Below are 25599 nucleotides of genomic sequence, written 5' to 3'. Positions count from 1 at the left end.
CCTGCTGGACACACTTTCCTCATTCCTGAAGAAGGGCTTATGCCCGAAATGTCGATTCTCCTGTTCCTTGGATGCTGCCTGACCTGCTGCGCTTTTCCAGCAACACATTTTCAGCTCTGATCTCCAGCATCTGCAGCCCTCACTTTCTCTCAAAGATCAACTGCATTAATCCAGCCCAGTCTTGTGAATAGACTGAGTATTGTCTTTAGTTGATAATAAAGTAGCATTTAAGAAATGGAGATTACTAATATGTTTAAACGATAGAAGGAAAATAAGGTGAGGTACTGATGTCTAGTCCGACTGTGCTGCAGCAGTCTGCATATGACACTACTGAAGTGTAACATGGTTTTCCTGGAATCAATTAGGCCAAATGTTAATTCTGAGGTAGAGGGGATACATAAATGATAAAGATATATTTTTCACTGGCTTCTTTCCCAGTCTTAGAAGTCAAGTATTGGACTATTTTGATACTATTACTTACTGATCTTTGCCTCAGCAATACAAAATCAGACATCTGGGATTATTTGCCCACAACATGATCATGCCCTTGGGTTGCAGGCAAGAGCTTTTGCATTACTATGGTAAACAAAGTCAGTCAACAGAATTAACATATAATCAGGAACATTAGAGTGATACTGTGATTCAATTACCTTTTCATTTCTCTACACCTAATAAATGAGGTACCAGTAACTAAACACTGCACGTTATTTTGGACAGGGATTATTTGAGGACAGAAGCTACTCTTCTCATCCAACAACTGTTACTTCTGCAGCAGCTTTTAGCATGAATGTACACACACACACCAGAATGACATTAAACCCACAACAGACTCCTCGAGAACCAGCCAAAAGCAAAACGCATAAAAGAACACTAAACATAATTGATAGTTTGACATCATAACAAAGAGAAATTAGCACTAAAATGGACAGGCTTTTTTTATATACCTTACAGCTGCCAGTCAATCTCCATGCTCTCAGTCAAGTACTTTCTTTTTACAAGCTAGCCAAAATGATATCAGGGGAGAAGGGGATATCATAGCCAATCAAATCCTGCACACACCCCACATGTACACTCATGTTACAGCAGCTGGTTGGCAATTAGAAATTGGAGCAGCAGCAGATTTTACCGTGCTAACCCAAGGGAGCCAATTGTAGCACCCAGCTGTGACCCTAGCTGAGCTGCTATTCTGCAGCAGAGTAGGTATTAAACTTGTGACATTGCTGTCAGTGTTCATCAGTTATAACCCATCTTTACCAACTAATCATTTCAGTATTCATCAGTTATATACCATTTATTCAACTAAGTATTTGACAAGGTTCCCATTTTTGTTTAAATTTATTTACAAAAGCACAACATGAGGTAGCTCACTTTGACAACTGCACTCATCATTTTTGCAACATTTCCAAACCAAGTGCAGAAATATGTTTTTGCTTAACTCAAACTCTGATCACGTTTGCTGTATTATTTACACAACCACATAGATGATTTGTTTCCAAGTTTTACCATTACAATTATGACTGTTTTAGCCTTTAGAGAATGAATATACAATGGAACATTTTGCCCATATTGGGCTCAAAATGATCATTGCATCTTATTCTAAAGCATTCTCTCCAAGCCAAATTTAACACGCTATATGTAAATATTTTCTTATTATCCTCTCAACACAAGATCCTAATGTATATTTGTAACCCTTTGATTTTTGTACCATGGAATTTCACTTGGTGATATGATTAGATTCTCTACAGTATGGAAACACGCCCTTCGACTCAACAATGGTGAATTGGCCATTCTAAAATTGCTCATAGTGTTAGGTGCATTAGTCAGTGGTAAAAATAGGGTAGGGGAATGGGTTTGGGTGAGTTACTCTTTAGAGGGTCAGTGTAGACTTGTTAGGCCAAAGGGCCTGTTTCCATACTAACACTGTGGACAATTTTGTATGGTCAATTCACCTGATCTGCACATCTTTGGACTGTGGGAGGAAACCGGAGCACCCGGAGGAAACCCACGCAGACATGGAGAGAATGTGCAATCTCCACACAGACAGTCAGCGAGGTGAGAATCGAACCAGAGTCCCTGGTGTTGTGAAGCAGCAGTGCTAACCACTGATCAACAAATCAAATGTGTTTCTCAAGCAAACAAATTTCATCCAACTAAAAAAGTATGAATTCTGTCAAACTCAGCAAGGTTTGCATCACATTAGCAAATTCAGATAAAAATTTTCACACACTTTGATTACAAATCTTCCACTAACTGTAATGACACTAGATTTACATGTATTAAATGCAAGGAACAAAGATACAAAAACAGAAGTTAGATTCACATTCTACCTATTTTGACCATCTTAGGATAAAACATCGGAATGAAAAACATTGTGTCATAGAATATTTCAGAATACAGCATAATTTAATAACCATAAATAGAGCACACCGATATTGCTAAGAAACCTATAGGGAGCAGGCTATGTTCAGCTCAAAGTTTTACTTCAAATTCTGAATCAATATTATGGCTCCCTGAACGAGCAATATCATGATTCAGACATGGGAAGGGACAGCATTGCTGAGAGATTCATATTCTGGATTAGAGTGGTGCTGGAAAAGCACAGCAGTTCAGGCAGCATCTGAGGAGCAGGGAAATCGACGTTTCAGGCAAAAGCCCTTCATCAGGAAAGGTGAAGGGCTTTTGCCCGAAACATCGATTTCCCTGCTCCTCGGATGCTGTCTGAACTGTGCTTTTCCAGCACCACTCTAATCCAGAATCTAGTTTCCAGCATCTGCAGTCATTTTACCTGAGAGATTCATATGCTCTTATTGACACCACAAATGTTGGTACTATATGAATAAGAGCAGGGGTTTATACCTGACATTTTTTCTAAGAGATATTTTTTCCTTCAACCAACACTATCAAATCAGAATGACTTGGACTTTGCAAACAACCGCTGAAGTCATGATGCTCATCACTGACCTTTATGACGGCAGCCATCAAAGATTTGTGATGTGGCTTCTGTTCTTTGCCATATGAATTTTTGTTTCTCCTTTCATGGGATATGGCCATTATGAACAAGGCTAGCATTCATTATCGATCCTACTGTCCTTGACAAGTTAATGGTAGATGACCTGCATTAACTCCTGCAATCTACCTGATACTGTAATGCCCAATGTTGCTGGGAAGGGAGCTCCAACCTTCTGTTGAAGCAACCATAAATAATGAGTGAAGATTGCAAGTCAGAATGGTGTACGACTTGGAAGTGAACTTGTAGGTGGTGCTGTTCCCATGTGCCAGTTCCCCTTCTCCTTCTAGTTCTTAGAGCTCGCAGTTTTTGAAGGTACAGTTGAAGGGGCCATGGTGAGTTCGGCAATGCATCATGCACATAATGCCAGACCCAGCTTTCAAATGGGTTCCATTCTTAATCTATTCACAAGTTGATTTGTACACAAGTCAGAACACAATGCAGGACAATGTAAAGCAGCTGTTCATAACTATAGAAATGTTTGTATGTTGGGTTTGTAAAATGACACACCTGCATGGGATTGTGATAGTGCTCTCAGTTTCACAGGAGTAATGACATTAAGCACTAATAGTTCTGGCATCATAACTACCAACAGGCCTTTAAATAAAACTTCAATGGATTAGTGAGAAGCAGAGACACAGAGCCAAGGGTGCCCTGGTTTTATCCTACATGGGCTCATTTGATCTCACACCACCACAGCAAGGTTATTGCAATTCATTGGGTGGCATGGTGGCTCAGTGGTTAGCACTGCTGCCTCACAATGCCAGGGACCCGGGTTCAATTCCAGCCTCGGGCAACTGTCTGCGTGGAGTTTGCACATTCTCCCCATGTTTGCATAGGTTTCCTCCCACACTCCAAAGATGTGCAGGTCAGGGGAATTGGCCATGCTAAATTGCCCAGAGTGATAGGGCTCAGGCCCGAAACGTCGATTCTCCTGCTCCTTGGATGCTGCCTAACCTGCTGCGCTTTTCCAGCAACACATTTTCAGAGTGATAGGTGCATGAGTAAGGGAATGGGTCTGGGTGGGTTGCTCTTCGGAGGGTCAGTGTGGACTTGTTAGGTCAAAGGCCTGTTTCCGCACCGTAGGTAATGTATATCTAAATCTATATTGCTTTGAAGTGGGAGTTGACACAGGGCAACACACGGATGTTTAAAGCGCTGCTGTAAGGTGCTACTGACGGAGGCCGTGCCAGGAGCGAGTGTCACCACAGAAGAGCCCCCAGCGAAACTCGCACTCCTTCACACTCTTCGGGATGGGGAGACCTTAGAAAATGCCTACCTCTATATGTGGTCTGCGGGAGATCTCGAAGTTGCCTCCTTGACCACAAAGGGGCAGTGAAGTGGGAGTTGACACGGGGTACACAGACACAAGATGGCCGCTGAGCCATAAGTTGGTCACTGAGCACACCGGATGGCTGCTGAGCCATTACGTGGAAAAGTACGGCGAAGTATACAAAAACCTGCCTGAGGCCAACAGGATACCAGCAAAATAGACACAGAAATAGATAATTAGTTTTAGGCGGGTGGGAGAGAAATACACATCAGTAACATCTACTGCCTGCCAAAGTGTCTGAGTCCAGCCGCTACCTTCAATAGAAATGTTAACTACCTGAGACTGCTAGTTTACAAGTGTTAATACTTTAGCTTTGCAGAAATGGAAAACGATCTTCCTTCTCAGGAAGAACCATCGTGACCAATTACTTCTGCGTGGCTGCTGAAACTGACAATGATTCTGTAACATTCCTCTGAAATTGATAATGACTCTGTAATTTTTTATGTAAATAAACCATGCTGCACAAAGACTCGATATCTGGACCATTATACCATGAAATGTATAAAATATTGTGACATGCTCAGAGGGTGACAGAAGGCTCACAGCTAACAGCCATACTGCCAAGCGTCTCTCTCTCTCTCCCCGGAGCTCCAGTTTCTTTGTACAATAAACTCTGTTGCTGAATCCAGATTCTGACTCTGAGACTGGTGATTTTCCCCACAACAACTGGCGCAGTCGACAGGATCTCTTATTCCTGGTGCTCTGGTCAAAGGCCATGATCAGGGAGCTGGGGTAAGAGACACTTTAAACCTGCAAACTGGAAGAGTCGGATCGGGCCAAAGACAGTTTAAAAGGGTATACCATTGTAATGTGTAACTTGTGTAATATACTCAATCCAGTGAGCAGAAGTAGGAAAGTGTACTAACTGGTGTGATAACCAGCTGCTTGCACTGAAATGACCAGAGGATAACGTTGTACCTGCCTCAAAAACCCTGCCCTAAACCGGTTGTTAAGGGGAGTAGCCCCCCCCAATCAGAATTGAAGTGGGAATTGAGGTGCCAAGGCTAGGAGTTGTGAAGCACAAGAGGCAAAGTCGGGTAATGTTGGACTCTTTGGGGGCAAACAATGCAGAGTCCAGTAAGAGCCTGGTCGAAGTGTGGGTGCTGTCTGTTATTGTGTTTTAAACTTAAATGGTGAGTAAAAGGAGATGATCACTCTGACCAAGAGCCAAACTCCAGTGGAGCAGCGCATCACGAGGTGGGAAGTATGGACACTGAGTAACTGTGATACCCTGTCAGTCCGTAGTAAAACAACAGAGCTTGAATAGTGGCGGTGGCTGAAAGGATTATTTAGCATATACCAGGAGTGGTCAGGACAAGCAAAACCCAGATCGTGGGGACTGAGCAATCATTCAGGCTTTTAGAGACTGGCTGTCTAGCGCCCATCAATCCATCCTGAAAATTGGAGTATAATGTCCCAAAATTATGATGACCTGGTAGAGTAGGCTGGCGGAGTGCAGGAGGCAGAAGCTCCCGCAATAAAAACAAAACCTGACAGAACAACCTACCGGAATGGAGGCGAAGGCAGAACCAAACTATCCTGCCATAACTGTGGCCGACAGGGACACCTTGCCAGTGACTGCTGGGCCCCACAGGCAGGGAATAGGTTAAGGAACAGTATAAAGAACTGCAGCCACTGCAATACAGCAGGTGTGCAATAGAGCACAGAGACAGTGTGCTGGGAAAAGTATGGGGGACCCCAAAAGAACACCTGGAATACCACGGAACCACAGGACTCCCGAGGTCCGCAGAGCTGATGACCACCTGCCCCCATTCATAAGGATAAGGGTCCATCCTACCCTGGATCCCAGGATAAATTCACCTTCACAACAAGGGAGAGGTAGTACACGTGGACTTGCCTGCCACAGCGGTTCCACAACAGCCCAACTATTTTTCACTAAGTGATGAGCGACATCCTCTACAAAATAGATTTACCAGAAGGAAGCACGTGGATGATATCCTGATTGCTTCAGAGTCTGAATCAGGACACCAAGAAGCTTTATACCTCATATTGCACAAACTGGCAGTCGCAGGGTTAAAAGTCAGCCCCACAAAAGCACAATTTGGACAAGCACAAATCCTATACCTGGGACACCTTATATTCCAGGGACTCAAGGAAATGCTAAGCTACCGAAAGAAGGTAATTTAGCAAATGCCACAACCTACTACTGTAAGGGGAGTCAGAAAGGTCGTGGGGCTATTTACACTAGAGTTCGCAAAATTGGCTGAACTGATTCAAAAACTAATCAAAGGGGGGAAGCCCGCCTTGGAACCTGTGACTTGGGGACCAGAACAGGAAAAGGCTTACAGTGAGCTAAAAACTAGATTAATATCGGGCTAGGGCTACCAGATCCCAGTAAAGGCTTCCACATACATTGTCATAATGAGGGAGGAGTTTACTCCGTAGTGCTCACAGGGGACCACGGTGACAGGAGAAGATCCGTAGAATATTACTCTACCACGGAAGGGCCAGTAGTCACTGGGCTGCCCAGATGCATAATGCCCTTAGACTATCTGCCTCGGCCATGATGGTCAGTAATGGCAGGGAATGTCATCCTCTACACCAAACACACCCTAGTGGAAATGTTAAAAACTGAGAAGCTGAGGACCATTTTGAATATGAGAAGGGCAAAGTGGGAGGCAGTTCTCCTACCACCAGGTCAGTCCGTGGTAATAGTTAAGGACATGGGAGAAAGCCTAGCCGAGGGAATTCTAGACACAGGCGAACCGCACAATTGCGGAGACATAGGTGGGGATGAAGATAGGGGTATAGTAAAGGATACCTCCCTGGACACAGCTGAGGAAACCCTCTTTGTGGATGGGTCATGGAAATATATAGCGGGGTCACCCCACACAGGATGGGCTGCTGTAAACAATAAACTACAGACAGTTATGTCAGGAAGGATTGACGGAAGCCAATCCGCGCAAGTAGCAGAGATAGTCGCGCTAACCAAAGCATTTGAGCTGTCAAAGGGAAGAATTGTGAACATTTATACAGATAGTCAATATGCCTCCAGGGTTGTACATGATACGTGGTTGCAGGGGGGAGAAGAGGGTTCACCACTGCTGGGGGAAGCCCCACAAAACACCAGTTAAGAATCCAAGCAGTGCTGAGTGCCAGCTAACAGCCAAAAAAGGCTGCAGTAATAAAAATCAAAGAGCACCAAAAGGAGCCAAGGAAAGAGCATCCAGGCTGGCTGAAATGTAAAGGGAACCAAGCCACAGACCGAGCAGCCCAGCGAGCCTCAGAGCAGGAAACTGTTGATTAGGTTCCAGTCGCAACAACTGAACTAACCGAAGATGCCATTCACATATAGCAGCTGCAGGAGGACACCCCACAGGAAGAGATACAGATGGAAAATGCAGGGAGAACTTAAAGGGGAGGACTATATCTGAAGCTAAGTGGACAAGGTGATAGCACCAGCAAGCATACAAAACATCTTGTTCGGGCTGCACCACGGGCTCTTACACGGGCACTTCCCGCTCCTCCGCCCTTGAGCCCCGCCCCTCCAACCGCCACCAGGACAGAACCCCACTGGTCCTCACCTACCACCCCACCAACCTCCATGTACAGCGCATCATCCGCCACCTCCAAACAGACCCCAGCACCAAGGATATATTTCCCTCCCCTCCCCTATCACTCTCTCCCCTCCCACAAACCTGTACAGCAGGGACCAACTGTTCCCTCAGCAGAGCAGGAAGTGCAATTCACCTTCACCTTCACAGTAAGGGATCAGCAGTACACATGGACTCGCCTGCCACAGGGCTTCCACAACGGCTCCACTATTTCTCACCGAGGGTCGAGCGTCTTCCTCAATGGATTTACAGGAAGGGAGCACTGCCCTACATCACATGGACAATATCCTGATTGCTTTGGAGTCTGAATCAGGACAAGAGGAAGCTTTATACCTTATGTTGCGTGAGCTGGCAGTCACAGGGTTAAAGTCATCCCCACAAAAGCACAAATCCTGTACCTGGGACACCTTATACCCCAGGGACTCAAGGAAATGCCAAGTGACCGAAAGAAGGTAATTTAGCAAATGCCATGACCCACTGCTGTAAGGGGAGTCAGAAAGGTCGTGGGACTATTTAACTGCAGCCAGAGTTTTACACCAGAGTTCACAAAATTGGCCGCACCGATTCAAAAACGAATCAAAGGGGGGAAGCCCGCCTTGGAACCTACGACCTGGAGACCAGAACTGGAAGAGGCTTACAGTGAGCTAAAAACTAGATTACTATCGGGCTAGGGCTACCAGATCCCAGTAAAGGCTTCCACATACATTGTAATAATGAGGGAGGAGTTTACTCCGTAGGGCTCACAAGGGGACCACGGTTGCAGGAGAAGATCCATAGAGTATTACTCTACCATGGAAGGGCCTTAGACTGTCTGCCTCGCCATGGTGGTCAGTAATGGCAGGGAATGTCATCCTCCACACCAAACACACACTAGTGGAAATGTTAAACACTAGGAAGCTGAGGGCCATCTCCAATATGAGAAGGGCAAAGTGGGAGGCAGTTCTCCTCCCACCAGGTCAGTCCGTGGTAATAGTTAGGGATGTGGGAGAAAGCCCAGCCGAGGGAATTCTAGACACAGGCGAACCGCACAATTGCGGAGACATAGCTGGGGATGAAGATAGGGGTAGAGTAAAGGATACCCCTACAGATCAACTCCGACCCAAAGGACACATTTCAGAGGCAAAGCTTTGAAAATGGTATGCCAGCTACTTGGGATAAAACAAAAGTTTCATATCCCCTATCACCCCCAGAGCTCAGGGATGGTAGAGAGAATGAACAGAACCCTTAAAAATGCTATAGCTAATACCACACAAACATCAGGGAGGACATGGGCTGAAGTGCTGCCAGCCGTACTTATGAATTTAAGAGCCACCACGAATCAGGCAACTGGACTAACCCTACGAATTAATGACTGGGTGAGCAATGCAATTACCAGAGACCATTATAACAGTTGGGACCAATGTAGGTCCGCTAAAAGATAAAATTCGGAGATATGTATTGGAATTAAGCACCCAATTAAAAGTGATGCATAAATTGGTAACTGAGATACAAGGCCAAAAGGACGAGGCAGGGGATCTTGAAAACTTTCCTGAAGTCCCAGCAGCTAGGGGCCACGTCCTTGTACGAACCCTGCCTGACAAACCAGGCTTTGCCCCAAAATGGAATGGGTCGTACGAAGTTATAATCAGTGGTGACACCTGTGCCTGTATAGACTTTAAGGGAAAAGGCTCGAGGAAGCACTGGACCCAACTCAAACTGTATAAGGACTCCTATGAATGAACTAATATGATTGACCATTCCTCAGGCACAGACAGGAACTGCGAGTAAGACAGTGACCAAGGGGAGAGCACCGTAACCACAACCAAGCAAACCACCCAGAGGCGCGGATAAACCTGCCGACAAGACACAGAAATCACCTACTGTTGCCGATCTTTGGGTATCATTGTAAAAAAAAATGGACACTGACTATTAACCTCATTTAACTTTAATCATGTACATAGTCAAGTATATATTATTGTTTCTAAATGTTGCAATAGGGGATAACCTCTTTTACAAAACTCACCTAAATTTACATGGGAACCAAACGGTCTGTTACCCACTGGCGCAATCGGTTGAATTCCTATTTGTGGCCACTTCTGTGTGGACCTCTCGCAACTTATACATAATAGATACACCTTGGGGGCACCATGTAAGGGACAGCTAGAAAAATACAAAAGGGGACTCCAGGGTAGATGTGTCAAATTGGTCAGGTCCACCGGGCCATGGGGTCAGGCGCCCCAACAGAGGGAGGGAAAGACCGATTTAAACATTGCTAATTACCCACTCTGTTTCATGGGGTAGGGATGGAGATGTGTTTATGCTGTGATACCTAGAAACAGCTCATGCACGCAGAAACAATGTACTCACCAGCACTGTACAATCACCCAGGGGCAACTTAACTGCACCTACAGCGAGCAGGCATGCTTGAACATGACCGCAGGAAGGCAGTTTATATGCAGACAGTGCAATGGCACTCACGTAAGCTCTGCCACATGGACATACCAGTTTGATACCTACCAGCTGGGAGGAACAAATGGGGAGTCAAAGGTGAGATGGGTAGACAAAGGCCCAGGAACAGGACAGGGCAGTGAAGAAATTTGTTTTCATAGTTATGGGGATTTATGTTACTGACACACCAAATCTCCCGAACCTTTTCGCAGTAGGAACGATATGACCCCTCATTGTACCATGCTTGGAGAAGGTTAGTGGCCTGCCGGGAATTCTGTGCTGGTTGGCAGATCCCCACCATGCTGAGATCATCAATGGGGTATGGGTTTTTGGGATTTTTGTCTTTTGAGGGGGGAGGCAGCAGGGGTTGTCAGCACTAAAAATCAAAACTACATTGTGTGTGGATTGAAAATCTTGGGGAACAATACATCAAAGGCTCTAGAAGCAATCAATGGTGAATTCGCTGAACTCAGACTTTACGCACAGCAGGCACATTACACGGTGGATTATTAGTTAGCCCAGCAAGGGGGAGTATGTACAATCATTGGTGACAAGTGACAATCCATGTCATTGACTATTCTTACAATATTACATAGGCGATCATAAACATTCAGGACCAGCCAGATGACTTCAGTCAAGGAGCCACAGGAGGAGATAGCTGGCTAGAATGGCTAATAGGAAAATCCTGGGGACCCTATTTGACACACAGGATTGTCCTCCTTATTTCATTCATACTGGTATTCTGCCTAGGCAGATGTTTAAAGCGCTGCTGTAAGGTGCTACTGACGGAGGCCGTGCCAGGAGCGAGTGTCACCACAGAAGAGCCCCCAGCGAAACTCGCACTCCTTCACACCCTTCGGGATGGGGAGACCTTAGAAAATGCCTACCTCTATATGTGGTCTGCGGGAGATCTCGAAGTTGCCTCCTTGACCACAAAGGGGCAGTGAAGTGGGAGTTGACACGGGGCACACAGACACAAGATGGCTGCTGAGCCATAAGTTGGTCACTTAGCACACCGGATGGCTGCTGAGCCATAACATGGAAAAGTACAGCGAAGCATTCACAGATACTGCCTGAGGCCAACAGGATACCAGCAAAATAGACACAGAAATAGATAATTAGTTTTAGGCGGGTGGGAGAGAAATACACATCAGTAACATCTACTGCCTGCCAAAGTGTCTGAGTCCAGCCACTACCTTTAAATAGAAAAGTTAACTACCTGAGACTGCAAGTATACAAGTGTTTATACCTTAGCTTTGCAGAAATAAACAATCTCCCTTCTCAGGAAGAACGATCATGACCAATTACTACAGCAATGGACTTCTGTGTATTTGCTGAAACTGACAATGACTCTGTAACATTCCTCTGAAATTGACAATGACTCTGTAATGTTTTCTGTAAACAAACCATGCTGCACAAAAAGACTCGATATCTGGACCATTATATCATGAAATGTATAAACTATCGCGACATGTGCTCCAAGGGGGAGAGAAGGCTCGCAGCTGACAGCCGTGCTGACGGATGTATCTCTCTCGCCGGAGCTCCAGTTTCTTTGTACAATAAACTCTGCTGCTGAATCCCAATTCTGACTCCAAGACTGGTGGTTTTCCCCACGACAGCTTATTGTGTGACTGTTTTATTCACTGTTCCCTCAATTTCAACAGTAATGAACAAATCTGAGGAACATCTTAATAGGATTGGGAGGTGAGAGGACAGGCTCATTACAAAACCTCATTCCTTGGCTTTTCAATTCCTCAGCCAGAAGCGTATACCAATGGTTAGCTGTCCTTTTAAACTGGAAGGAATGCAGCAAATGACAAATAGGTGGAAATGCAAATTTCAACAATTAGACAACCAAAAGGCTCACTGTGTGACTAGCACACATGGAAAGAGGGTTTCATGAAACTCTTGCAACAGAAAAAGAAAAGACGGTCAAACAAATCAATGGGATGTTCCCACCTGTGATACAACAATGGTTACAGTTGGGCTTGTTTTAGGAAGCCTTCTTCACCTTTATACGAGTACATCATCAACTGCAAGCTCCCCTCTAAGCCACTCACCATCTTGGCTAAGAAATATGTTGCTTTTCCTTCACTAGCAGTAGTTCAAAATCCTGGAATTCCCTCCCTAAGGGCATTGTAGGTCAACCTACAGCATGGTGATTCAAGAAGGCAACTCATCACCACCTTCTGGGAAGGGCATTATCTCTTTCTTGTGACGAGTTGCTGCTTACTTTGCATAATATTAACAGCATGCATTATTGAAACACTTGGTATTTTAGATTAGATTCCCTACAGTGCAGAGACAGGCCCTTCGGCCCAACATGCCCTCACCGACCCTCCGAAGAGTAACCCACCCAGACCCATTCACCTACTCTCTACTAATGCACCAATCACTGTCGGCAATTTAGCTTGTCCAATTCACCTGACCCACACATCTTTGGACTGTGGGAGGAAACCGGAGCATCCAGAGGAAACCCACGCAGACACTAGGAGAATGTGCAAACTCCACGCAGACAGTCGCCCGAAGCTCGAATTGAACCCGGGTCCCTGGCACTGCAAGGCCGCCCCAAGACACAAGACATTCTGTGACAATTTGATCTATTGTTTCCCATGAGTTGGAAAGACTGTTTTAAGTGAAATGGCAATTCAGTCTGTAGCCTAGACTGAAGTCAATAGGTGACAACAGCAATATGCAGATTCCATTAACATGAGATGCTTCCTTTTCCTACTCTCAAATTGTTCAATAGATAGATTACGCTTAATGCTATCCTATGTTAAATCAGTTATTTTATCCAATCTTTATGGCTCAGACCCTTGAGTCCAGAAATATCCTCCTCTGTACTCATATAAAGGTGAAGAAGGCTTCCTAAAACAAGCCCAACTGTAACCATTGTTGTATCACAGGTGGGAACATCCCATTGATTTGTTTGACCGTCTTTTCTTTGTTAGCTTTGTGCCTTTATTTCTCCTTTGTTTTCACTTTCTTAAGCCAATCACGCACGCTCTTTATTTTTCTGACCTCTCGCCTATCAATTCGACCTTACCATAACCGTTTGAGTAAATTGCTTAATGTATGTTCAAACCAGAATAAATAATAGTGCATTCTGAAAAATCCAGCAAGCTCTGGATCATAAATCTGAGTACATTGAATTCTCTCCCTTTCAAAGTAAATGCTACAAGAAATGTTCTCAAATGTCTGTTACTTACAATGTTCTCTTTGCACCGAGACTGACAGTCTTTACAGAACTTCAGTCGCTTGATGTAGAAGCACAAGTTAAAACCACAAAGTCAAGGGAAGCTAGCTACTTCTACCATTTAGGTTGACCCTGGGAAGTTATATCAGTGAGTACATCATCTGTTTACACGTTTAATAGTTACTAACTGTTAACTAACAAAGGAAACTCACTCAGCCTTATTAAAAAGCAATTTTTTCTGCCTTTCAGTTCCTCAGGCTAAACAGAATTGAACTCTATAGTAATAACTATGCTTTACGGAGAAAGCCATTTTGAGATTAGGAACAAATAAGCATTTTCTTTAAATAAAAATGTACCAGCAGTAATCACCCTTTTCAAAGAACTTTCTTTTGACTTGCAGCTGTTGTACAACTTTGCAAGGAGCAAATACAAGAAATTTAATAAATTATAAAGAAATTAGTACTGTAACAACTTTGAAATTACATAATACTCATCACTATTTCTCAATGGCAATTCAACTCATTACTGCAACTTAAAAATAAACAAAAACAAAAGCATTCTTAAGTTTTACTTTAGCAAAAAAAGGGCAATATTTTGTATGTCTTTCATCATATTTTATTATTTTAAAAGTTAACCTCTCCAGGTACTAAAATCCTTCTAAAATCAGTAGTGAGTAAGCCAATTAAATTTTTTGCACAAATAAGCAATTTTAATCAGTTTGCCCCAATATCACACCATCTGGCACAGTAAATGGAACAAAAAAAAATCCATGATGACACCATACTGCCATTCTGTTCTCATGAAAGGTCAACATAGCAAGTAGTTAAGATCCATTATACCTAAACTAACATTTCTAACTCACCATCTCCAAAGCAACAGGAGAAAGTGAGGACTGCAGATGCTGGAGATCAAAGTCGAGAATGTGGTGCTGGAAAAGCACAGCAGGTCAGGCAGCATCCGAGGAGCAGGAGAATCAACGTTTCAGGCAAGAACCCTACATAAGGAATGAGGCTTGTGAGCCGAGAGGGTGGAGAGATCTCCAAGGCAACACCTTATTCCGTTAGTATTTATAAAGTTTATCATTGCTATTTTTGCCTTGAATCATTTAAGATCCAACTTCCCACCATATAACCTTTCATTATCCCACTGTTACCTTAAAAATAAACATTTTCTTTCCATTTTAAGATATTACAGTGAGCAACTGTAATGTGTAAGTGTATGAACTTAGTGTACCAACACAATTCTCCACTACATTTTGACTAAATCAGGGAGAACAAAAGGATGTAGGTAGGAGATAGAAAAGTTTGAATTTGTTGATCTAAATGATTATTTCCTTGCTTTAAGATCAAAATGCTAATTCATTAAATCAACTGAAACATATAATAGTTTGAAAGACTTTTCTAGGTGGTGATGATGCAATTTAGGAATAGCGGAACAAATTTCAAACTTGAATTTGGATAATTTTCAAAATCATATTTGGTACATGTGAATTAAGAAATCGCCAAATTATATTCTACCTACTGCACCCAGAGTAAACACAGAGCATATCTATGTCCTTTATGGAAGAAGATCTGCTGTCCTTATCTGATCCAACCTCCAAGTGACTTCAAGACACACAACAAAATGATTAACTATTAACTGCCATCTCAAAATGCCTAGCAAGCCACTCACTTCTGTCAAAACTCTGAAATGTTATTTACTGAAAAATTAAATTTATTGGACCACCTGGCATTGACCTAGACATCAGAACAGACAACAGTAAACTCAGCCATTTTGGCCAGTAGAATCCTCCTTACTAACATTTGGGGGTGAATGCCAAAATCAGGACAGCTGTCTCTCAGTCTAATCAAGCAACATCCTGATCTAGTCATGCATACTTATTCATACCCAACAAACAACATCCCAAACATGACCATCATGCTGATGTCCTGTTTCATGAGCACGATAGACCCAGCAGAGGCAAGTATTATCTTGTACATCAATTGAGGAAGCATTGAAAACGGCATGGTGCAGACTATGCCCCGGGTGGGGGACTTCAATGACTGCAAGGTTTGTAGCTCAGTTTGAGGTTTAGGGTGTACGTTTGCTCGCTGAGCTATAGGTTTGATATCCAGATGTTTCATTACTTGGTTAGGTAACATCATCGGTGGCGACTTCCAAGTGAAGCGAAGCTGTTGTCTCCTGCTTTCTATTTATATCTTTCTCCTGGATGGGGTTCCTGGGGTTTGTGGTGATGTCATTTCCTGTTTGTTTTCTGTGGGGTTGATTGATGGCATCTAGATCTGTGTGTTTGTTCATGGCGTTGTGGTTGGAGTGCCAGGCCTCTAGGAATTCTCTGGCATGTCTTTTCTTAGCCTGTCCCAGGATAGATGTGTTGTCCCAGTCGAAATGGTGGATTTTTTCATCCGTATGTAGGGCTACGAGGAAGAGAGGGTCGTGTTTTTTTGTGGCTAGCTGGTGTTCATGTATCCTGGTGGCTAACTTTCTTCCTGTTTGTCCTACGTCGTGTTTGTGGCAGTCCTTGCATGGAATTTTGTAACACACAAACCCACCAACACTCTCAAACAAAAAATAACAAACATAAAAGACCCAGCACAACCCATGGACAAAACCAACGTCATCTACAAAATTCCATGCAAGAACTGCCACAAACACGACGTAGGACAAACAGGAAGAAAGTCAGCCACCAGGATACACGAACACCAGCTAGCCACAAAAAGACACAACCCTCTCTCTCTCGTAGCCCTACACATGGATGAAAAAAACCACCATTTCGACTGGGACAACACATCTATCCTTGGACAGGCTAAGCAAAGACATGCCAGAGAATTCCTAGAGGCTTGGCACTCCAACCACAACGCCATAAACAAACACATAGATTTAGATGCCATCTATCAACCCCTCAGAAAATGAACAGGAAATGACATCACCACAAACCCCAGGAATCTCATCCAGGAGAAAGATATAAATAGAAAGCAGGAGACAACAGCTTTGCTTCACTTGGAGGTTACCACTGATGATGTTACCTAGCCAGGTAATGAAACGTCTGGATATCAAAAGGTAATGAAACGTCTGGATATCAAACCTACAGCTCAGCAAGCAAACCTACACCCTAAACTTCAATTACTATTGTCAGGAGGGCTTGGAAGCACACTACTGACTAAATTCCCAAAGGCCACAGTTGTTGAACTGAGTATGTGGCAGGGAACAAGGGAACAAGAGATAAAAAGATTGCAACAATTTTCAGCCAGAGGGCCAGAGTGGATAATACATTTTCACTTCCTCTAATAGGCTGTAACATCACAGATACTAGTACTCAGCCAATAGAAATCACTGAAACTCCGGAGACTGCGAGACTCTTACAATATTCTGACAATAGTACAAAAGGCAGGTGCTCCAGAATTCAGTCTGAACGTAAGCAGGTTGGTCCAGTAGAGCTACAAAACTGGCATTTACCTGACAAAATGGAAAATTGCCCAGGTGTATCATGTACACAAAGAGCGGGACAAATCCGTCCCAGCAAATTACTGCCTGGTCAGTCCACTGTTGACTGTCAGTAAGGTGACAGGAGAGTTCATCAACAGTGCTATCACACTTTGTTTGCTTAGCAAAGATCAGTTCACTGATATTCGATTTGGGTTCTGTGAAAACCACTCAGCTCCAGGTATGATTACATGCTTGGTTCTGACATGTGCGAAAAGAACTGAACTCCAAAGGACAGGCAGAGGTCGCTACCCTCCACATCAAAGCCACATTTAACAGAATGTGGCATCAAGGAGCCCTAAGAAAACTAAACAATAGAAATGGAGAGGTGGGGGGAAAATCTCCACTGCCTGGAGTCTTACTTAGTACTCATTTGTGGTTGTTGGAGGTTAGCCATCTCAGGTTGCGGGCATCACTGCAGGAGTTCCTCGTGTCCTAGGTATTTTTGACTGCCTCATCAATGAACTTCTTCCACCCTAAGGTCAGAAGTAGGATGTTTGCTGATGATTGTACAATATTTAAACCATTTGCAAGTCCTCAAATGTTGAAGCAGTCCAAGTACATATGAAACAAAACTTGGTCAATTTCCAGGCTTGGGCTCACAATTAACAAAAAACATTCCCAAAGCAAAAGTATCAAGTAACTACCATCTCCAATGAAGAAATAATCTGTCCATTGTCCCTTGATTGTAACTAGGTGATGGTGATCATCACTGAATGCCCCATTTTGAGCATCCTGGTGGGTTACCACTGACCAAAATTTAAATTGGACACGCCAATAAATAATGCGGCTATAAGAGCAGATCAGAAGCTTGGAATTGCTCCAACGACTCAGTCTGTCCACCATCTATAATGGCACAAGTCTACAAGCAGTGTGATGGAGTACTTTGCCAGGAGAAAACAACCTGTTGATTGGCACTGGAACCACAAACATCCAGTCCTTCCACTACTAATGCACAAGTAGCAGGGTATGCACCATCGACAAAATGCACTGCAGAAATTCACCAAGATACCTTAGACAGCACCTCTCAATCCCATGAAAATTACCATCTATAAGAAAAACAGAAGATATATGGAAACACTTCCACATGCAACTTCCTCTCCAAGCCACACATCATCCTCACCTGGAGATATATCAATATTTCTTCACTGGTGCTAGGTCAAAATCCTGGACCTCCCTCCCTAACAACATTGTAGATGCACCTATATTCCACGGACTGCAGCAATCCAAGGCAGCAGCTGACATCCACCTTCTCCAGGGAAATTAAGAACAAGGAACAAATGCTGGCCAAGACAGCGAAGCCCATATTTCCTGACTGATTTTTTTTTTTAAAACTTTTACTTAAACGTAATAGAGAACTTTTAAAAGTGGGATTCTGGGAGAATGAATGCACATAAAATCAATAAGTACATTCTTTATACATCACTATTTTCAAAATTTTAATCTATTCTGACTACAGTGAAATGTGCTTGGCTGTTCCAGTGCATCTGTACAGTCAGCAGGATACAGGTTTGGGGCTGCTATTCAAACACAATGAAATCTCAACATTGTCGTGTGTCTAGTATCAATAGACAAAGACATTACCTTAACTGACAAGAATGGGAAAGGAGAAAAGTCACAGCTTGAGCACCTCCTGTAAAAAGTGACTTTTTGCAGGGTGGCAGTTGTAGATACCATCAGGGAATCAAAGGCGGCGGGGGGGGGGGGAAACTAAGTTTTTTTAAAAAAATGTCTTTCCATGGAGGGCAAGCTAGCAAGAAGGAACAAAAAAAAACAAACACAAAGCATGGGATTCCTTTGAAGCAACTGCAGTTTTTAAGATATTGTGGAAGTTTTCATGCAAGATACATAAATACATCTAACTGCTTTGAACCATGAGGAATTAATTCTAAATCCCACAGGCAGCCTACAGGATTTCAGAACAGGATATTTTACAATGCAGTTTTGAAAGGAAACATTTAATTCGGGATATTAGATGTAGCATCATAACTATAAAATCTAGGAATGACATTTACTGAACAGCAGCCTGAAATAAACTATACACAGCATTTTAAAATGGGACCACAAGAATGTTTTCATAGTTGAAGATCTTAGGATAGCACTGCTGCATTACAGAACTTTCAAAGCCTTTCATTTCCATTCTAAGTATTCAAAATGTATAACTTGTTGACACCATAGAGTAAAATACAAATATTCTAAATGCAGTTTCTGATCACATCAAGCATGTTGTTTCCAGACCATTTCAAGCATGCCTGGAGCATAAAGTAAACCATCCGACATGCATTACACCAGGCCAGCCAATTATCACAATAAGCATGCATATAGTTCAAACAATGCCTTTCCTATATTACAACTTATTGAAGGGATGACATTGAAACGGAGCATTCTGAACCAAGTTATTTAAAAGTTCCATCTAAAATATTTATTCCTTTTTAACACAAAAAAATTCACCATTATACACATTACCAGCCTAAATTCACCATTATACACTAAAAACAGTTACAAGTTCCTCCACTGCAGAGATTACAACAGCTTCACACACATCACAGCTTGTAGCTCTATCAAGACATTGCTAAGAATGGATTTTGAATGACACATGCACCAGCCTACTCAACAATACAACTACCAAATGCGCTAGCTGCTAGAGTATTGAACCCTGTACATGCTTACCAGGGCAGAAAGCATCCAAGTCTGGCTTCGTGGCTGTGGTTCTGGTTGGGGAACTGAGCTCCGATTCTGGGACTCGAGGGCTTTCCACAAACTTCGCCTTCCTCAGGGGGGCTGGGACAAGAGAGGAAGAGGGTCGTAAGTGAGGGGAACAGCAGGCAACAGATGGAAGCAGTTAACTAAACGGCCCACTGTGACGGAGACGGATTGAATTACATTATTTGTGGTGCTGCATGAAAGCAGCTGTACTAACCATCTACAACAGAAAGACAAGGTGTCTTGTTTTTCAACAAACACACTAAATGCAAAATCATAATACACTCAACTAATGAAGCTTTTTTCCCATTTACCTCAGCTGTCCTTGGTCAAATCTCTAACACACGTCACTTATATTTAATTAACCTTTATGCTGCCAGTCAGGAAACATTGTAAATCAGACAGTACTATACACAACAAATGAGGTTTGCAGACTAGAGGCTGGAGCAAAACTGAAAGATCTACACAATTGGCATTCAAACAATTTACCATGGGTCAACTATAATCAAAGAAAACCAATAAAACTTAAAACTTTTACATTCTGCCCAGAAACAATAAGGTGAATGTTCAGCAACAGTACCATAGGAAAGCATTTCTCAGTATTTGGGCAAGGAAACATGGACAGAGTTTCAATTATTTTCATTTGCTCATTTTTCTTAAATCTACACTGATATTTTGCACGTATTTGTTTCTTTAAGAATATATCGAGAAAGGCAAGCCTCACACCACATAATGTCATGCTTCAAATGTTATTCAATTTCTCTGACATCACACCACACACCAAATTTAGAGCATATGAATTCTGTCAATCTGTGAATGTGCTAAATACGAGCTTTACATGTTGCCATTATAAGGTGGCTGACATGTACATGATGATTAAATCAGAAGCAACACTGAACAAAGCTGTTTACATACCCTGCAGTTCATTTATGTGGCATTCTTAAAATGCCTAATGTCGTTAGAACTCATACATTTATTTACTATTTCTGCTCTTCGGTCCTTACTTATTTCTATCCCTGTCTGTGATTTCTATATCACAATATTAATCTCAGTTCTGTTCTCAGACCTTTTATGAAGGGCATTCAGAAGTTGGTATTTAAGAAGAGTACAAGTAAAATCTAGTATGATCACCCATTAGAAAGAGAAAAGAAAACAGACAAGTGGTTTACTTGTGATTTTTCATTGAGCTCTCCAGCAGTGGTCATTGATGAAGACTGGGTAAAAACAAAATCAAACACCTCTGTGACGCTCAACAAAAGTAAATTACCTGTTTGCATTCAACTATCCATGTTAATCCTAAGAATAGAAATCTTCAAAGGAATTCATCAAAGCCTGGGGAACTCTACAGCAATAGGCAAAACAAAACTATCTTGAAAAAAGTAACAATAAGTATTCTTGTTCTACTAACAACTGCAGTTCTTGATGCATTCCAGAAAACTACAGAACTATGTTACGATAAACGATCAGTATGTACTTAGTACATGGCATAATGCAATTGTTCACAATGGCAGGCAGAAAGCCAAAATCAACAGACTGTATCGACCAAACCAGCTCCATTGCACAATGTTTCTGTACAATATTTTATGCTACGGTGGTTTCTCCACACCAAGACCAGATCATGTTAGTCACATTCTGCTGTAAAAACAGTGAGACTTCATAACTTTTACCAAAAATTATAACAAAGGTGGAAGGAAGAAGAGGGAGCATTTGGTTTGGTTTGGTTTGGTTTTAACAATCTCATGTGGAATGTCCACACTATACCAAAAAGACTGTTCAACATAACTACTGACAGCTAATGTGCACAAAAAGCACCAGATACTGCAAAGCTTCAAGCCCAATTTCCCAGCTAAGTGGCCACAAATGGGAGTTTCAACCTTAATATACATTTATCCATTAACCTCACATTCTGCTCCATTTACATATTCAAAGTGCAGTTAAACAATCACCAAACATCACTCAGCATTTGTGTGCAACTTGTCTGATTCTTAGAACTTACTACAAGCTCAGCACAATCAACATCAAGCAAAAAGAACTACCAACAGCAAGCACTAATTTACAGTAGTGCTGATTTTAGATTGCTAAAATAAGCAAACTGACTGAAAACCATGTAATTGAGCTACAGTTATACTGTTCCTTTCTTCTTGGTACAAAGCATTATTGGAAGGAGTGCAGCAAAGCAAAACTTACGGTGCAACTTGGACATGAGATCTTAATCTGACTCAAAACTAATATAAGTCAAGAAAGCCTCATGAGATTGAATCTACAACTCCAGCGTGGTGAAAAGCATGTTTTTAAAACGTGGCCAAGCGGTTTATTGGTCGCTAGGCACACCATTCATTTACATTTCAATTTAATAATCAATATTAAGCGGTGCATACTTCAACCTCCACTCCCCTAATATTCAAGATATATTGTGATATCAACAATTGCTCTCAGTGTGACCTATAGTTCTGTGCAATATCTAGGAACTGCCAGATATTAACCATCCTACACAGACAGTAGTCTAGGACCAGCAGCTGGGACATGACTGCACTCTCAATTCTGTTGTCACTAAAAGTCATGTAACCATACAATATTTCTTTCTAATACAAATAGGATTAATTTATGTGTTTTGCCTTTATCTAGTCATTTACAACCCATTCAGGACTGAACTCACCAGGTGGCTACTCAATCTTGTTGGTTCAGTTTAGTACAGGCTTATTTTTATTAAGAGATACGGGTGATGAGTGCTGTTAGATGAAATCATTCCGAACATTGTTAACGGCACAAACGATGTCAGCAGGTTATACTAGTATAACCTTCAAGAATCCTTTTAGAATTTCCCTGGATATTAAGTATTTGAGTCTGCTGTGTTCTGTTGTTATCTAGTGGACCTATTGCACACTTGATCCATCAACAGTTTGCACAAGCCAAAACAATACTGGCATTTCACCACAGCTTCATGACCTAATCATTGTAAAATGCTGTTTTGTTTTACTGTAAAATACCATTAGGGCTGCTATGTCATAGTACAGATAGTGTGATACATTCCAAAGAGTCTATCAAGCTTAAAAAAAGAAAACAAGGCTCTAATTCAACTTCACTGACAGGCACCAAAATGACTTGAATACGTAGAATAGAACTAATTCCTGTCTGAGTGTGTTCAATCTTGACTTTTCAGATGAATGTCCAGAATCAGGGGCGGCCCAGTGTTTCAGTTGTTAGCACTGCAGCCTCACAGCGCCAGGAACCAGGGTTCAATTCCAGCTTTGGGCGACTGTCTGCGTGGAGTTTGCACATTCTCCCCCTGTCTGTGTGGATTTCCTCCCACAGTCCAAAGATGTGCAGGTTAGGTGAATTGGCCATGCTAAATGGCCCCTAGTGTTCAGGGATGTGTAGGTTATGTGCATTAGTCAGGTGAAATGTAGAGTAATAGAATAGATTTGGGTGGGTTACTCTTTGAAGGGTCAGTGTAGACTTGTTTGGCCAAATGGCCTGTTTCCACTGTAGGGATTCTATGATATGCCATATAACCATTGTCAATCAATTTAAAAAATCAGTTATAAGTGAACTCAAAAGTCTTTTGATATAAATACATTACTCGAATATATCCCAAAGAAACAAATTTCAACTGACAATTCATAAAGGCTATTATTAGATTCTAATGAGCCAAAGGATTGTTTCCAAAACACTATCAGTTGAATTGTAATTAGCAGGAAAGCACCTGATTCAACAAGCTATTGTTATATTCTACCATAACCTGTAATCACTGCTATTTCAATTCAGCAGTCACGTGTCTATTATAATCATATGTTGCAGCACTAAACAACTTCAAACATAAAGCCACATCAAATTTTCTTTATTAACAGGTTGCATGTGCTACTGGCTGCTACAAATGAAAGCTTTACCAAGCACATTTCATTCATGCTTGTAACATACAAGTTTTCAAGTACAGGTTTCACTTATTCTACGACTTGAGTTTTCCCAAGTTCGAGTGCAGTAAATGAATTAGTATACCACCAATTCATCCATAATTATCCCTTCACATACATATGTTGTTCCTGAACACACAGAATACACATCACACTATCAGATTTGGTAACTAAGGTTAAAACTGCAAATGCAATTCTTGTGTGATATTGATTCACACAAAAGCAAAAAGGGTTGAGAAGAACAAAGTTTAAATTAGTACACTTCTCTTAAGAGCCCAATTCTCTTCTCAGGATCTATAAACGATCGCCTTTCCTGATCACATACTTGTTCATATATCTATCATGGCCCTCCAACTCTCTACTGTTACATGAAAATATGATTAAAATGAACAGCTGAGGCTCAGATATATTCCTCACTGTCTTTAATGTGAAGTCCAGTCATTTCCCAGCTGTCTTCAATTCATTCTCAGAAGGCAAGAAATAATTCATTTCAGTCACCTGAAAAGAAATGTGCAAATTCCAATTGATATCCGGAGAGATGGTTATCTAATCTGACACCCCCTGTGGATTATGATAAATCTGCATATACACTGGAGGTAAACCTATTACTGTGCTCCCCCTGGTACATACTATGAGCACATAATTCAGAATTGTGCATTCCTAGCTCACAATATTAAATCACTGATGTATAAATAAGGATTGGTCTTTCATTATAGGATCCCAGCAAATCATGGGAGTGCACAGCAGAATTATTGTCCCACATCAGTTTCACAAACCAGCCAAGAAAATCTTACACTGAAAAGTTTCATTTACAGGCAACATCAGAAAGATTTTGCTTCTTGAGCTAACAACTGTTCTTTTGGATGGTTTATACCTAGGTCAAAGCAAAGCAGGACATTTTTTAAAAGGATACAAGCAATCCCAACAAACAACCTAGCTAAAACTTAGTATAACATAACATAAGTACTGTAGAACAAAACTAGCATCTATCCTACTCGCCACTCATATTGGTCCATATATATTCATTCAATTTACTTCAATCAGAATTGGAAGGTTATAATAGACAAGAAAATTCTCAGCAGCTGTCCTTTCAAGGAAGCAAACAGATTTAAATATTCCACATTAGTAGCAGGAAAGACAATGCTATGCACTTATAACCTGAAAGTGTATGCTATGGAAAACATAATTTAGGTCATAAAACCACTGACCATATATGATTTACCATCATGGATTATGTGCCTGATCTCAGTTTCCTTGACCTTCAAAGAAAAATCTCATGACATTGCAGACTTGTTAACATCTGGGAAATGTTAGGAATGACATCTACGTTTTTAACAAGAATGATAAAGATTGCAAACTCATTTAAACATGTAAAGCTGCGCTTACATGCAAAAACGATAGATTCTAGAATCTAAGTTACATTTTGAAATCAAAATGAATGATCATCATTCCTAATTAATTAACTTTGACACATTTAGCTAGTTGCTTTCAACAGGTGCCATTTTCATTGTCTTGCGAGCATAACAATTGTAACATTTCACACACTAAGTACCGACCTCTATCATTACAATTTACAAACCTATTCATAGCAGAAAGCTACATAATAATGAAACAAAGAACTGTGGATGCTGTAAATCTTACAGAAAAGCAGAAATTAATGGAGAAACTCAGATCTGGTAATATCCATGGCGAGAGAAAGCAAAGTTAACATTTCAAGTCCAGTTCTGAAGAAGGGTCACTTGAAACGTTAACTGTGCTTTCTCTCCACAGATGCTGCCAGACCTTCTGAGGTTCTCCAGTAATTTCTGTTTCAGAAAATGATATGCCTTTGCAGAGGAATCAATTTATAAGTTTCACATGTACCATCTCATTTTCAGATTGCATTGAACTTCCACAACCTCACTATACCGTCAACTATTCAAAGTCTTTACTGTCACTCAAACCACAACTTACCTCCACAAACC

The 25599-nt window shown here is 41.8% G+C and overlaps 1 protein-coding gene across 17 annotated transcripts in view; it reads right to left on the bottom strand.

Annotated features, from left to right (window-relative positions):
- LOC122540026 (protein TANC2) overlaps positions 1-25599 on the bottom strand; it is a 1063581-nt gene that overhangs the window by 438652 nt on the left and 599330 nt on the right. For 14 of the 17 annotated variants that reach the window (XM_043675319.1, XM_043675327.1, XM_043675320.1 and 11 more), the window contains one exon: positions 19692-19802. The exons of the other annotated variants lie outside the window; for them this stretch is intronic. In XM_043675319.1, coding sequence (XP_043531254.1) covers positions 19692-19802 — 111 coding nt within the window. The remainder of the gene's footprint in view (positions 1-19691; positions 19803-25599) is intronic. 17 annotated transcript variants of the gene reach the window in all.

Source organism: Chiloscyllium plagiosum, chromosome 33 (genome assembly GCF_004010195.1).
Source record: "Chiloscyllium plagiosum isolate BGI_BamShark_2017 chromosome 33, ASM401019v2, whole genome shotgun sequence".
NCBI classification, from domain to species: domain Eukaryota; kingdom Metazoa; phylum Chordata; class Chondrichthyes; order Orectolobiformes; family Hemiscylliidae; genus Chiloscyllium; species Chiloscyllium plagiosum.
The sequence above is the reverse complement of the archived record's forward strand: the minus strand, read 5'-3'. Positions and strand labels throughout refer to the sequence as shown.